Source organism: Periplaneta americana, chromosome 9 (assembly GCF_040183065.1).
Source record: "Periplaneta americana isolate PAMFEO1 chromosome 9, P.americana_PAMFEO1_priV1, whole genome shotgun sequence".
NCBI lineage: Eukaryota > Metazoa > Arthropoda > Insecta > Blattodea > Blattidae > Periplaneta > Periplaneta americana.
In genome coordinates, this window is record NC_091125.1 from 50,308,848 (window position 1) to 50,324,719 (window position 15,872).

The 15,872-nt window shown below is 35.4% G+C and overlaps 1 protein-coding gene across 1 annotated transcript in view; it reads left to right on the plus strand.

The window, feature by feature from the left end:
• The first annotated feature begins 12,691 nt into the window (after nucleotides 1-12,691).
• The window catches only part of hwt (heavyweight), a 275,487-nt gene continuing 272,306 nt past the window's right edge, over nucleotides 12,692-15,872 (plus strand). The window contains exon 1 of the mRNA XM_069834175.1: nucleotides 12,692-13,432. Coding sequence (XP_069690276.1) covers nucleotides 12,692-13,432 — 741 coding nt within the window. The remainder of the gene's footprint in view (nucleotides 13,433-15,872) is intronic.

The window sequence follows — 15,872 nt, forward strand, 5'->3', positions numbered from 1 at the left end:
CATAGTCTTTTACTACTATTTCCTATCCACAAGCTCCTTCATGTGCAAAATTGCGAATAGTGGATATAGTGTTCCAGGTTGTTCTCGCAGTGTAGACGAAAGGTGAAGGTTATGATTCCGACATGTGGACACGGGTAGAAGTGATAGGCAGTTTCCAGGAATTGACTTTGCTGTCTATTCTAGGAATCTCCATGGGTTAATTCTCCCAAGAATTCCAGGAGAATGTTATACGGTTCAGCAGTCTTTCGTTGCATATACGCCTTAGTGACGTGGGATAATGGTTCATGGAGAAACTTTATAATGGTAGCAAGGGAGAAGCTGATGTTGGATAAAACTAGAATCGATATCGTCCTTGTTCAGAATTAATTGCGTATTTAATTCAGTGAAGTTAAACAAGTCATTCAACGCCGTGATCCTTCAGAAATACTTTTTATAATGCGATCAAGTGTCCAGTCGTAACGGCGAAAATGAATGTCTTAAGTCGTTCATGACAATCATAAAGCACATCTAACATCAGATCTGGCAACTTCCAATACTTGGGAGGTGGGAATTTCATATTCGGTATCCTTTTTAATAAAACTCCTAATAATAATAATAATAATAATAATAATAATAATAATAATAATAATAATAATAATAATAATAATAATAATAATCATGATGATAATAATGATAATGATAATGATAATAATAGTAATAATAACAATAATAATAATAATAATAATAATAATACTAAACAACTAAATTTCTTGGCCTAATATTTGATGAACATTTGAATTGGAAATTACACTGTTCACACCTAATTCAGAAAATGAATGTTGTCTGTTACCAAATTAGAAATTTATTTGTGTCATAGAACCATTCAGACATCTGTTATGCCGAAGTAGAATCGAAATTATCATATAGCATTACTTCTGGGGGTCAAGTCCGAAAATGAGTGATGTTTTTATTGCTCAGAAACGTTGTGAGATGCATGACAGGTGTTGATAAATCGAACATTATGTAGGGAATATTTTAAGAGTTTTAATATTTTAACAGTTTTTATGCTTTATATATTTTTAAGCTTATGGAATTAATACGTTCTAATAAGAACCATTTTTTTTATCGAAATAGTGATTTTCATTATTACAACACTCGTTTCAAGGCTAATTTTAATATTCCAGCACATCAATTGACAAGTTTCAACAAAACGTGTATATGGTCCATGGCTTAAAAATATATAATGGTTTGTCTCATGAAATTAAAAATACGAATGATTTGAGATATTTTAAAAGATACGTCAAAAGAATTTTAACAAACCTCTGTCCCTACAATTTAGATGAAATACGTGTGAGTTTACATTGATGCTAATCTGTTGTATTTTTATCTATTTTAATTATTGTTTTTCCTTTTTTTCTTCTTTGACAAGTCCTATGGTTTTAACTCTTTTATGGATAAACAAGTAAATAATAATAATAATAATAATAATAATAATAATAATAATAATAATAATAATAATAGAACAAAAACATAACATTAAAAACTAAAATGATTGTGGCCATGTGAGAGAACGGAAATCTTGAGCTAATTGCGGGTAACCTGCGTTATACAGAAAAATCTGTAATATAACAAGAAATCGACAGCAGCGACCTGCTTGGACACATAATATAATGTGATGAAGGAATATTATTAGAAGACACAAGGATCTAAGGATATATTTTTCATGTACAAACTTCTACTAAAGCGGTGATACTCGTTCTTACAAATGTCCAGAAATACTATAAAGTATGTCCACTCTTCAGGAGAAATTTTGTCCATCCCTGTCTTAAACATTAGGTCTGCGAGGGAGTTGAAATGTCCTACTTCCTTCTACAACCGGCATTTAAGAGAATTTTAACAAACCTCTGTCCCTACAATTTAGATGAAATACGTGTGGATTACATTGTGCTAATTTATTGTATTTTATCTATTTTAATTTTTTTTCCTCGCTGTTATTTATACTCGCTTTAATATCTTTGGTCATATCGCGAGTTAATCTTTGGTTGAAATCCGAAGGCCTGTGTACTATTGTTGAGACTGTTTCTATTGTTGTGAACTAGATGATGACTGTATATATGTTACTGACTTGTTATGAATATGATTTCGGTGATGAATGAGGCCGTTGATTTTCAGGGATGTTGTGGCCCGAATTTCCTGGACAGGAAATTCAACCCGGCCGGGAATCGAACCCGGGCCCTCTGCGTAAGAGACCAGCATGCTGACCCCTACACCACAGAGGTGGTCTATTTTAATTATTGTTTTCTGTTTTAATTATTGTTTTTCCTTTTTTTCTTTGACAAGTCCTATGGTTTTAACTCTTTTGTGAACAAACAAGCCAATAAAATAATAATAATAATAATAATAATAATAATAATAGTAATAATAATAATAATAATAATAATAATTAATAATAATAGAACGAAAACATAACAATAAAAGCAAAAATTATCGTGTCTATGTGAGAGAACGTAAATCGTGAGCTAATTACGGGTGACCCGCGTTATACATAAAAATCTGTAATATAACAAGAAATCGACAGCAGCGACCTACTTGCAATGCAGTTCGTCCCTTGGACACATAATATAATGTGATGAAACAATAATATTAAAAGACACAAGGGTCTAAGGATATATTTTTATGTACAAACCTCTACTAAAGCGGCGTTACTCGTTCTTATAAATGTCCACAAATATTACAAAGCATGTCCACTCTTCAGGAGAAATTTTGTTCATCCCTGTCCTAAACATTAGGTCTGCGAGGGAGTTGAAATGTCCTACTTCCTTCTACTACTGGCATTTAAGAGACCAACCCCTTTCCCTTCAATTCAACGCCCATACCTTACATATTGCTGCCAGGGAAAACGTTGAGATTTAAATCGTATTGTTATGTTAAACGCGTCCCATTTCAACTCCTTATGTTTTCCCTAAGAATGGACGCAGTCCTTGTCGCTTTGAAGGCCGCATACCATGTATTCTATTAACTTGAGAATTTCACATATCCATAACACTGTTCCAATTCTAGAGGAAGCAATGAGAAAGGTAATTTTAGAGCGAACCTGCGAAAATTTCAACGATTCAGTTTCGTGCATTGGACGGTTTTGATGATAGAGTTGTTAAAGTGTATGCCATTGAATGTGAGGTTTGTGTTTTCATAACCGATAGAGAATAGCAAATTCCCAAGGATAATAGGGCTTATACATTCTCCGCTTGACGTTCTTCAGAAGATAAGTAAAGCTTTGAAGCTAGTGTCGTAGATTTTCGTCAAAATTGAACTCTTCTAGTCAATAATCAGGGTTAGTAAATAGAAATAGACACTTTCAATGTTTTATGAACACAATGCTATTAAAGTTATCAGAGTTATCAGGAATCAATTTATACTGCTTTATAAAATAATTTTTCAAGTTTACTTTGGAAATTCACAAAATGTTCAATATGTGCACACACAAAGGATATAATCTAGTTCATCCCAAAACTGGTGTAACATACCTGCATCTACAGTAGCAACAGTAATCGTGATGCGTTGTTTCTACTCATCTAAATCACTAGAGGAAGTAAATATTGTGTTTCACAAATTCCCAAATAAAAACGTCACACGGTGTGAGATCGGGGCTCCTTGGTGGCCACCGTGCAAGAGTGCTGTTGTCGTCTGTTACACGGCCAATCCAGCGCTGTGCAAATGTTTCGACCAGATAATTGTGCCAATCATCCTGTTGGAAGATGGAGTGCCCTCCCCTTCCCTATACAGTTGAGGCAATTCCTAAATTTTGTTTTTATTTTAGTAGGTTATTTTACGACGCTTTATCAACATCTTAGGCTATTTAGTGTCTGAATGAGATGAAGGTGATAATGCCAGTGAAATTAATCCGGGGTCCATCACCGAAAGTTACCCAGTAGGCATTTCCTCAATCTAACAGCGCATAATGCATGTCGATATCACAGATAGCCATCTTAGCTATCATGCTTGTACCACCGCAACAATCAACGCAGTAATACCAACAGTATGTCTTATCGAAACTTACACAGTTCCTCAACCTAACAGCGCAAAATGCTTGTCGATATCGCGCATAGTTTTTATTTTATACAACATTGAAAATTTATATTTATTTTGTACTAACCCAGTATATACACATGCCTTTCTTCTTATCAGCAAGGATAATGAATTACACCTTACAGTTATCCCAACTCGGGAAAAGAATTCTTCATATTGCCAAACAAACCGACTTCAGGAAGATCTTTATTGTTACTGTATGCAAGCATTTTGTTGATCCTGCTTTTAGAACTAAATGCATGTTTAGTTTCTTTAACCCTGTCTCTGTCTCATTTGTTTGCCAAAAGCTTTGCTTTTGTTAATTTTGTAAACAGTGCATAATATGCAAATATTACGAAACGTAGAAGTCACGGTCTTGAGTTGCAAATCAGAGTAGGTAATGTATGTTCGATTTAAAATATATTATACATACTCTTCCGCGTATGACGCTACGGGACGTATACAAACATTATCTCTCACAGTGTGTCTGTCATACGTATCAAAATTCAAGGGCGTTTTCGGTCGTTGCATGCGTGTAGTTCACCTCTGTTTTGAGCTACTGAAGGTATTACTCATTCGTGCGAAGCTGTTGTGTTTTTATAATTGTTTCACAGCACTAAAGGTGTTACTCATATGGACGTATTGTTATACAAGCTACTGTGTCTTTTAATTGTTTGGAAATGGAATGTAGTATATTGCAGCGAGTATTTGTAGTTCTAAAATATCCGATAGTCATTTCAAACACTTCGCAAAGAGATTAGTGTAATATTTCAGAACAATCTTCGGAGATGTTAATATATTGAAGCAGGAGGCACACTCTCTGAACATCTCTTGTGATGCAGTTAAGATGCACTTGTATTAATTTATAAGTTATTCATAAACATTTTTCCCGCTAAACAAGTTTTATGAGCTAAAGTTAATACCGTAAAAACGGCGGCCGATTTCGCGGTAACTATGCGAGGCGTATAATAGAAAATACCTCTCAGTATGCGGTGTGAGGTGAGCGACATAATTATATGGAGAATCCTGCACTAAGATAGGCTGTGTAAAAGTCACAGTCTTGTGTTACAAATCCTCCTAGGTAATGTCTGTTTGATTTAAAATGTATTCTATAAGGAAATTAGGAAGGCCAAATACACTGAGTCAAACAGCACTGGAGTTCCAATTTGTATTCGTCTAGTGTGTCGAAGTGAGAAGTCCAAATATGTAGATGAATCATAGCTGATCAAATAATTTAGCGCCAAAAAGAATACTAATAATACAATATTATCATTATTGTTGAAGTTATCTCACCCGTCTTTATTTTCTTAAATTTGAGTTGGACACTGCGAAAAAAAGAAAATATTTTCCAAAATATATTGTGACACACTGAGAAAAAAAATTTAGATTATCAGGTGAATGGTAAAGTACAGAGAATTCCTCGTATGTAGAAACCGACTCGACTTTATCAGTATCTGATAGCATAATGAAGATTATTTCAGTAGAATATTAGAGATTCTTTATTAGAAACATAATAATAAATATTAAGGTTTGCTTTCTATACTATTCAAGTTATTAGATTGCCTCAATCGGGGAATATCCTGTACATTTTAAGCACAGTGTTACAAATTAGGAGAAAACGAGGTTGCCTTACATTCATGTTTCAAACATGCTCTATTGTATGAATCTGTTCCCTTGGCTGAAGTCTTTCCTGTAACAAGCATTAACCGATTTAATCGACAGGCAAATCAGGAATACTTGTCCAAGTGGGCCTCTTAGAAATTCGATCACCTGAAATGTTCTGGAGTAGTTGACTCGAGTTATGAAATGTTTAATTAAACTTCGCTTAGAGATGAGGAATCAATACGAAATCGCTTTCCAATACCCTTAAGTACTCAAGACTCGTGTTAGGGTAAAGTTTAAAACCCTCGGGATTAAGATCAGTAAAGCGTCAGGGAAAGATTCTGTAGTAAGACGGAACTTCCACTTCCATTAGTTGTGAGTACTCATCGCTGATAATCTGCGAACATTAAAGCAAATAAATCGAGAGTGAATTAATGTAATGTGTTTGATAAAATTCGAACACTAATATCTCTTTTTGAAAGAAATAACACTCAATTACCCAATAATACTATAGTAAATTTTCTTTTCAAAAATTGTATTTCATTACTCCATTCAACGTGTGTCCTGGTCATAATAATAGAACGTAGTTCGTAGCTACACCTACACTTCTTTGAGAAACAGATTTCTTAGTATCTACAGATATTTTTCAACTTACATTTCTAAATAAACTTACGTCAACACAAACCAATATACGATTAGGTTCTCACAATTGGAGTTCTGCTCTTCACCAACATTAGTGGAACTTTTTTAAAGTTAATTAGCAATTGGATACTCAGTTTATTTTGTTAACGCGATGAAGGAGTAATGGAACGGATAAAAATTCTCTCCGGCGCCGGGATTTGAACCCGGGTTTTCAGCTCTACGTGCTGATGCTTTATCCAATAAGCCACACCGGATACCCACCCCGGCGTCGGACAGAATCGTCTCAGTTTAAGTTCCAACTCTTGGGCTCCCTCTAGTGGCCACCCTCTGCACTACGTCATAGATGTCTATGAACGTAGGACTGAAGTCCACACATGGGTATCCGGTGTGGCTTAGTGGATAAAGCATGAGCACGTAGAGCTGAAAACCCGGGTTCAAATCCCGGCGCCGGAGAGAATTTTTCTCCGTTCCATTACTCATTCGTCGCATGATGACGCAGAATATCTGCATGGAAATATCATATGTACTTCGGTACATTACAATAATATATATTATTTTGTTAAGTTAAAAACGAACGAAGCTGCATGCTAAACACTTGTTTTCCCTCTAGCTTCAATTTCTGAAAGCATGGAGTAATCAAGTGGTTGTCATACTTGCCATCATACCTCAAGGTTTTCGCGAAGACGATGAATTTTTAAGGGCGTAGAAAAATTTAGCGAGTTTTCATTTAGAAAGAATGTAATTCTGAGAACATTTCGACGTACACTTACATCACGTGAAAGACTATTTTCTCGAACCACATAGATTTAGGCCACATTTGTATACCTATTATTTGGTGTGTACTTTTAAGATTAAAATCTTCTATAACACTATCACAGATTTTGATTAATGTTGCTTTAAAGACGTGACCATCTCAGAACTAGAATCCTTCACACACGTCAAGGTAGCATTGTTTGTCGACCATACTTAAAGATGTCAACGAGCCTCTTGCACTTTCTCTTAGATGTTTCTGATCTATATATATATATATATATATATATATATATATGTATCTTTATTTTTATTTTTACGCAGTCATTAGACCATGCACCACTTCTTATTATGTTCTGTTTTACTAATTCAAAATATTCACTTTATTTCCAACGTTAAAATATTAAAAATGTAAACATGAAACAATGAATAACACTACTTACAAAATCAAATTTTGTGAGCTGTTTTCCGGATGATAGGTGATATAAGATATTTCGATTTCGAGTGTGCTGATCACAAATCTGTTGTTTGTTTTTTTTTTCCTTCACGTCATAATTTTTCACAATTTGAAAATTAAGTTTTGGCCTAAAACGCAATTTCTGTAGGAAAATAAGTCACAGAAGTTTAGGAAAATAGCTATAGTGTAGGTATAGGACTTCGCAGAAAGTCATAAGAAGTTGAGAAAAGATTGTATTGTAGTAATATATTTATCTCATGTTTGCATTTTTCTTTTCTTGAAGCTTCGAAGAGTGGATTTCCTTTTATGACTGGGTTGTGATTCCTCGATACCTAAGTCCAGCAGTAATCTGCCATTATTGTTGTACTCCATCACCCCTGGTAACAGCACTCCATGTCACTCGTGCCTTGATGACATTTTTCACCATTTTTCTCACTTACATCACCTAAGTGAGGAGAAAAACTGTCCAAATGCGAAAACAGAAAATTAATTTTGAGGTTCATTTTGCACCCTAACTTTTTAAACTTTGTAGTATATTACACAGCGGGCTAGCGGCGTGGTAGAGGGCTGGCCTTGCATTCGGGAGGTCCGGGATTCGATCCCAGGGGCCGGCAATCCTGACTGAGGTTTTTCATGGTTTCCTCAGTTATTTCCAGGCAAATGCCGGGATTGTACCTCTTGAAAGTCCGGCCATGGACGGCGATCCTTCTCTTAATCCTTTCATATGTGTGAGTGAATGATGTGTAATGTCTTATATGTTTGTGTTGTATCGGAGGTGGCCCTGGCACTGAGCTGATCCCTCGTCCGGGAAGGCCCTCCAAGTCAAAAAAGTATGTATGTGATCCATAGATTAATTCCTCTCACACGATGCTGACTTTTGACTACATACAGACCGTTTGTAGACCTATCGCCGTTCAAGATGTGTTCTGCTTACTTTTAGGAGTTTTACTTGTGTGTTCTTATTTTGTTCTATAATATTAGAAGCTCCACTAGCAACAATCTAATTTTACAGTTTATGTTTACTAATCATATAGTCTGTAACAGCCTGCTTCATAGCTATAAGAGAAAAAAAATTTATAAGACTTGCTTTTAAAATTAGTACGTCGGTTAGGCTACAATTTCATAACAAGTTTCGAATATTAAAAAAAACGAATCAGTTAAATAACGGGAAAAACCTTAACTCTCATCTCAATATCAATACACTTTGAAATGAAGTTCATAGAAGGGGGTTCGAAGTTCCTCAAACGCGAACAAATATGTGCCAAATATGGACGTTGGTTTCACGCACCGACGTCCACAGTCGCGCCGTGATGCTCCCACGCCTCGTTGGGCCTGCGACCCGCGCGCGTTGTCCCAGCATCTGGGCAGGAAGTATTAAAAGCGCCACATGTCACGCTAATGGCTCACTGCCGCCCGCCCTTCCTAATGCCCACCCCCTGCTGCAAGACGCGATCATATCACATGTTGCGCTGAGTCCAGCCTCGTTGCTTAAATAATGAATCCACCACTTATTTACTGAGATGTCAAATCCCTGAATGATGTTTAGGGAAATTTTTATGTGATCATCTATTCTAGTCTGAAATTTTAAGCGTCACGAAGATTCTTTCTTTCTCAAAATGTAAGCCATTTTTCAGTGTTTCCCATAGTATACGTGCGATACATTGTATCCTTGGTGACTGAAAAAATACCTATTTCTAAAGGAATGTTATTAATAATAATAATAATAATTATTATTATTATTATTATTATTATTATTATTATTTATTATTATTATTATTATTTATTATTATTATTAATTAATTATTATTATAATTAAGAAAGTTACACAACACAGAACTGCATGCATTGTATTCTTCGCCTGACATAATTAGGAACATTAAATCCAGACGTTTGAGATGGGTAGGGCATGTAGCACGTATGGGCGAATCCAGAAATGCATATAGTGTGTTAGTTGGAAGGCCGGAGGGAAAAAGATCTTTAGGGAGCCCGAGACGTAGATGGGAAGATAATATTAAAATGGATTTGAGGGAGGTGGAATATGATGGTAGAGACTGGATTAATCTTACTCAGGATAGTGACCAATGGCGGGCTTATGTGAGGGCGGCAATGAACCTCCTGGTTCCTTAAAAGCCAGTAAGTATTATTATTATTATTATTATTATTATTATTATTACTATTATTATTATTACTATTATTATTACTACTATTATATTATTATTATTATTATTACTACTATTATATTATTATTATTATTATTATTATTATTATTATTATTATTATTATTATTATTATTATTTACTACGAAGTCTTTTCTGGAGAACATTTTTAATTGCACCTCATTGAGATTTTATATAATTTACATGACACCTTTTACAAATCGTTTTAAGAATCACGAACCACAATAAATTTGGGCTTCTTCAAGAAAATTATTAATTTTTTTAGATATTAAGATACTAGCGTCACCCTAATTTATGATCATAATTTTATCATTGGACGCAACGTTTTTACAGTTTTGTTACTTCTAAGGTGTTGATTACAGTTTTTTTTGTATCTCTGTAAGTATGAAACAACATGCTACTACAAAGTGATGCGGACCAGTGATAAAACACTAGACTCGCACTCGGGAGATTCCGGTTTAAAATTCCGGGTCAATAAACCTGATCGTGATTTTAGTGGTTTTCTAGATCGTAAATAACTATGAATCTACTTATTAGCAAAGGTATATGCCGAATTATTTCCTACTTTCACTGCAAATAGATGCTAATTTGGATCAATAGTTTTACAGTGTGGACATATCTGCAGACTACTCAGATATGGTCACTAGATGGCAATAAATGAATATGCTTTCATGAATTGTAACATCAAATACAACAGTCGAAAATATGTAGGTATGCGCATACTGCATGCAGATGGCAGCAAAACAAAAGCAAAATATATCAATCTGTACCAAGTCCAACAGACAGTCTCGATATGACCTCCTAGTTAAAACGACTATAAATAAATAGTATAAAAACATTTTAATGACAAGAGAATCCCACTAGATCAATGAAGATGGTTTAATTATTATTTTATAGTGAAAGACTGAAACTAAATCGAATTGTTTTCCTACTCATGATATTGACAGAAATGAATGGTATTTTCTTTTAAAATTTTGTTCAAAGAGCAGTAACATGAGCTGCTGCTAGAAAGTAAAAAAGATATCAATGGCAGAGCTAGATTTTAATAAAAGTAAAGAGAAGCGACTAGAAGCATTTGAAATGTGAATATGGAGAAGAATGGAGCGTATGAAATAGATTAAGAAATGAAGCTGTGCTAGAAAGAGTAGATGAAGAAAGAATGATGATGAAACTGATCAGAAAGAGGAAAACGAATTGGTTGGGTCACTGACTGAGAAGAAGCTGCCTTCTGAAGGATGCACTGGAAGTAATGGTGAACGGAAGAAGAGTTTGGAGGAGAAGAAAATATCAGGTGATATACGACATTAAGTTACATGGATCGTATGCGGAAACGAAAAGTGAAGCAAAAATAGGAGAGATTGAAGAATGCAGTGTTTAGAGTGAAATACCTGCCCTTGGACAGAAAACTATGAATGAATTAATTAATTGATTAAAGCAAGAAGATGGTAGGATGAATTATTATGCAAGTAGGCCAGCTGTCAGCTGAGAATCAATACAAGAAATCCACAATTTTTACTTATCTTCAATGCAGATTTAAGTGTACAAATTCATAATTGTTTTCGCCACGGTATGTGAAGAATGAGAATAACTAAATCATATTTTAATTCGAATAATACAAAAGTGAAACTAAGTTTTCTCAACAGTAATCTCACTAGAGGTTTTGATTTATCTAGAGAAAATCAAAACTCGAGTGGGATTTAATTGACTATTACACGATTAGGAGAAAGTATATAAAGATTAGAAAAAATAAAGTACTCTAATACAATAAAATATTAATTCACTTACAGAAATTCTATTTCACTAATGTTAGCTTCACCAAAGTGTTTGAACGGAGCCACCATTTTCAGTCGACTATGTATGCGGAAAACAAATTACGATCGCAAACCATGTTTTATAGTACCATAAAGAATTTGCAGTTTGTAATGTTGGCAAACAAAGAAACAAATGCTAGGATAGTGATAAAAAGAAACAAATGCTAGGGAAACGATAAAATTAAACAAATGCTAGGAAGACGATAAAAGTGTGCGATAAGCAGCCATGATTGGTTGAAAGACGTCCTTTCGTACCTTTTATTGGTCAAAAGTAGTAGAAGTTGAGAAAAGAATATATTGTAGTAATATCTCATGTTTGCATTTTCCTTTTCTTGAAGCTTCGAAGAGTGGATTTCCTTTTATGAGTGGGCTGTGATTCCTCGATGCTACTTAACCGGGACTCGAACCGGACCACGTGACAGGTTAAAGGTCTGATCGCCTCAGCCACCACAGGGGACGTTTCGAGTCAGAACTTGTGTTATACATTTTCCGTCCGCGCCGCCCTATGGCGGACACTTCTTCGACACTACTGTATGACATATAGCCTAATCGAAAACTTAAAGGCGTTTCGAAGAGAAGCGGTATTGTGATGCGGTACCGACACCGACTACTCATACTGGCTTAGCTAGTGGTTATACGTTGGAGCGAATAAGAATTTATTTTTGGTTAGGTGAGTTGAAGTTTCCTTTTTTCTGAAAGTTCTTATAAATAGGCTAAATAGTGAACTGATACCAAAAGAAATACGAGAAATCTCAGAAAGTAAAGGGAGCACGGACAAAATTCAAAATAGGATTGTAAAATAACAAGTATCAGTTTGCACTTCCTAATTTGAAGTACAGGTACTCACCTTAATATTCGGTCAGGCTTTAAATTTCATTATTTTCGAACTTGAGTCAGTAAGTGCAAAAAAAACATAAAAAGTATTATTAATTAATTGAAGGACACGATAGAAGAATATTGAGCAAACACTTAAGCTTATTGATTCAGAAGTAATATATACCATATTATTTGTCCTTTTGAACATGAGAAGCAAAAAGATTGTGTACACTTTAATATTCGGTCAGTGTGATACAGTCCCCTTTTTCACTGTGTTTACTATGTCGTCTGCAAGCATTGTATAGTGAAGGGTGGGAGTGGTATGGTTCAGTTGTCTTCTTGCTGTTAACACTTCCAGACCTGTAGTCTGATTTTGCAAGATCATTGTAATAATGGGGCGCAAAGGCAAGAGTAATAGTTTCGAAAAACGACAGCTTGTTATTTTTCACCATGCGAAGGGACGTACACATAGAGAGATCGCCGAAATGTTGAATATGAGGAGTACAGTCGGGGACATAATTAGAAGATATGAGAATGAAGACAGGATTGAATATGTCCCGCAGAGGGGGCAACCAAGGAAGTTAACAGACAGAGATGTACGTTCGATCACCAGGAAATTTAATAAGAACCCTCGAATAAGTGCTCCCCAACTATCAAAAGAATCTTCAAAGACTGTGCACCCTGAAACAATTAGAAAAATTTTAAGGAAGAGTGGTTACTATGGAAGAATGGCTAGGAAAAAATCTCTGGTATCTGAAGTTAACAGAAGGAAAAGACTTGAGTTTGCAAACAACAATATTGACAAGGATGAAGCATGGTGGAATGACGTCATTTTCGTGGACGAAAATCCATTTAGCGTTTTTGGTCAGGCTGATCGGGTAATGGTGTGGCGTAAGGTGAAAGAAGACATGAAAATTGATAACTTGCAACCAAGTATGAAGCATGATGGTGGAAAGGTTATGGTTTGGGACTGCATGTCAGCTGCTGGAGTAGGGGAGCTCGTCTTCATTGACGGTAACATGAACAAGGAACAGTATCTCCAAATCCTGAAACAAAATTTACACAAGAGTGCTGAAAAGTTGGGAATACGTAATACTTTTAAATTTTACCAAGACAACGACCCCAAACATACAGTAAGTCGTATATTGTGCGCAATTGGTTACTGTATAACTGTCCAAAAGTTATCGATACTCCTCCCCAATCTCCCGACTGCAACCCTATAGAAAATCTATGGAATGAGCAGAACAGAAGACTGAAAAAAATGCCAGTTTCTTCAAAAGAATAGTTAAAGAGACGACTGGAAGAGGAATGGGGCCGTATTGATGGAACATATACAAGCAGGATCGTAGCCAGTATGTCCAGACGGTTGCAACATGTTATCCAGCAGAACTGGTACCCAACAAGGTATTAATTTCCTGTTGCAGTTGTTATGAAGGAGTATATTTTTTATTTTTTAACTTTTGACCGAATATTAAGTTGACTGTGATATTTTTGTTTATATTGATAAAAGAATAAATAGTTTGTTTTTTGTAATGATAGATTTAATTTGGAAAAATGGATTATATTGTTTACTTTGTATGTTGTACAAATATTTTTGTTTTATACGCAATAATGTATTTATTTCGCTTCAAATTGTTTATTAAAGTTTTGAAATATTCAATTTAAAGCCTGACCGAATAATAAGTTGAGCACCTGTATAAGTAGGCCACAACGAAAGGAGATACATAATTATGTCTGTATAAAACCAGTGTAGAAAATAGTACAATATAACTACAATGCACCAATTCGGGAAATAAAACAAAATTTCCACAGATTGAAAGCAATGAAAATATTTGATTGAAGAAGTTGTAGAGTAGACGAAATGTGTGTGCGTCCCATTCCAACCTCTTCCTAACAAAATCTGTTGTCGGGAGGCGAATGGTCGCGCGACGACGTAACAGACCAGTCCGTTCACGCTTCCCTACGCAGATCAGTCCCACTCCACTTACCCCCTTTACCACTTAGCTTTCTCGGGACAGGCGCTCCGCACTAAAGTCATTAAGCCGGTGGAACATGACTAGCTGGGACCGGTCTGCATAGGAATTATATGTGTATATACGTATGTCATTAATTTCAGGGAATTATTCTTTGAGATGTTTTCAAACAAAAGATTTTAATACAATTTTGCTCATGCTTGCTTCCTTTTCCAGAAAAAAATTGCTTTATATTGAACATTTCATGGCGTGTTTCGGGAAAGTCATTGATTTAATTTCCAGTATGTTCAGTCAGTTTAACAGAGCAGTGTATTATGATAATAAATTATTGAAAGAATTTAATTTTGTATTTAAAATATGTAGAAATTTGAACAGAAGAAATGTAACATTGTAACATTCCTTTTTGGAACGAAAAGTTACATTTGTTCGGATCAAATTGCTGCACATTTAAAGGAAAAATCTAAAATTATTTCAATACCTGTAATTTATTATCATAATACACGGCTCTCGTAGATTGACTGCGTATTGGAAATTAAATGATGGCTTTCCCAAAACACACTATGAAATGTTTCACATAAAACAATTTTTATCTCGAAAAGGAAGCAAAAACAAGAAAGACTGTATGTAGGCCTGTATGTGAGAGCAAGCATAGAGATTGGAAGATTAAATTGGTAGACCTCTACTGTCATATTATGAAAAGAATGACAGAAGAGAAATGAAATAGAAATGTACGGAGGAAAAGCAGTGAAGTTTATTATTGTGAACCGTCAGGTAAGCATTGAATATTAGAGAACTGTAGGGAAGAATTAGTGCAAATAGACAAAAATGGAAGCTAGGACGCTAACGATGAAAATTTCACTCGTATCCTAACATGTATTTTTCATGATTTTCCAAGTTTCTCCACGGAAATGCTGGGTTAGTACCAATTACAATCCGCTTTCTTCTCAATCCTACAACCCTTTGTAAATCGTTTCGTTGTCATCTTCACACCTTCCACGACAGGCGGAGAGAAGTATCGCAACTGGCTGAGTTAGCGCCCATCTTTCGAGAGGAAAGAGCATTAAAGTCAATTTCTGAAAACCGGAAAAGTTTAATAAAATATTAGTTACTGCTACTGGTACTACTGCAGCTACTACTACTACTACTACTACTACTACTACTACTACTACTACTACTACTACTACTACTACTACTACTACTACTACTAACTACTGGCGGTTGGGCACGTTGGTCGATAGAGCAGATGGAAACGTACTGGAAGGTCCAGGGTTCAATCCCGAGTATTGGGATTTTCTCGTTGCCGAACTTCCAAAATGGCCCCAAGGTTCACTCAGCATCCTACCAATTCAGTACCGAGTCTTTTCCCCAGGGCGGACGGAAGGTGGTGTCGACCACACGATCTTATTCTAGTGCCGAGATAAAGGAAACATATAGGGCTATTTTACCTCCATGTCCCCAAGTGCCTTCATGGCATGACTAGAGGATAACTCTACCTTTTATTACTACTACTACTACTACTACTACTACTACTACTACTACTACTGCTACTGCTACTGCTACTGCTGCTGCTACTGCTGCTGCTGCTACTTTAAAATAAACA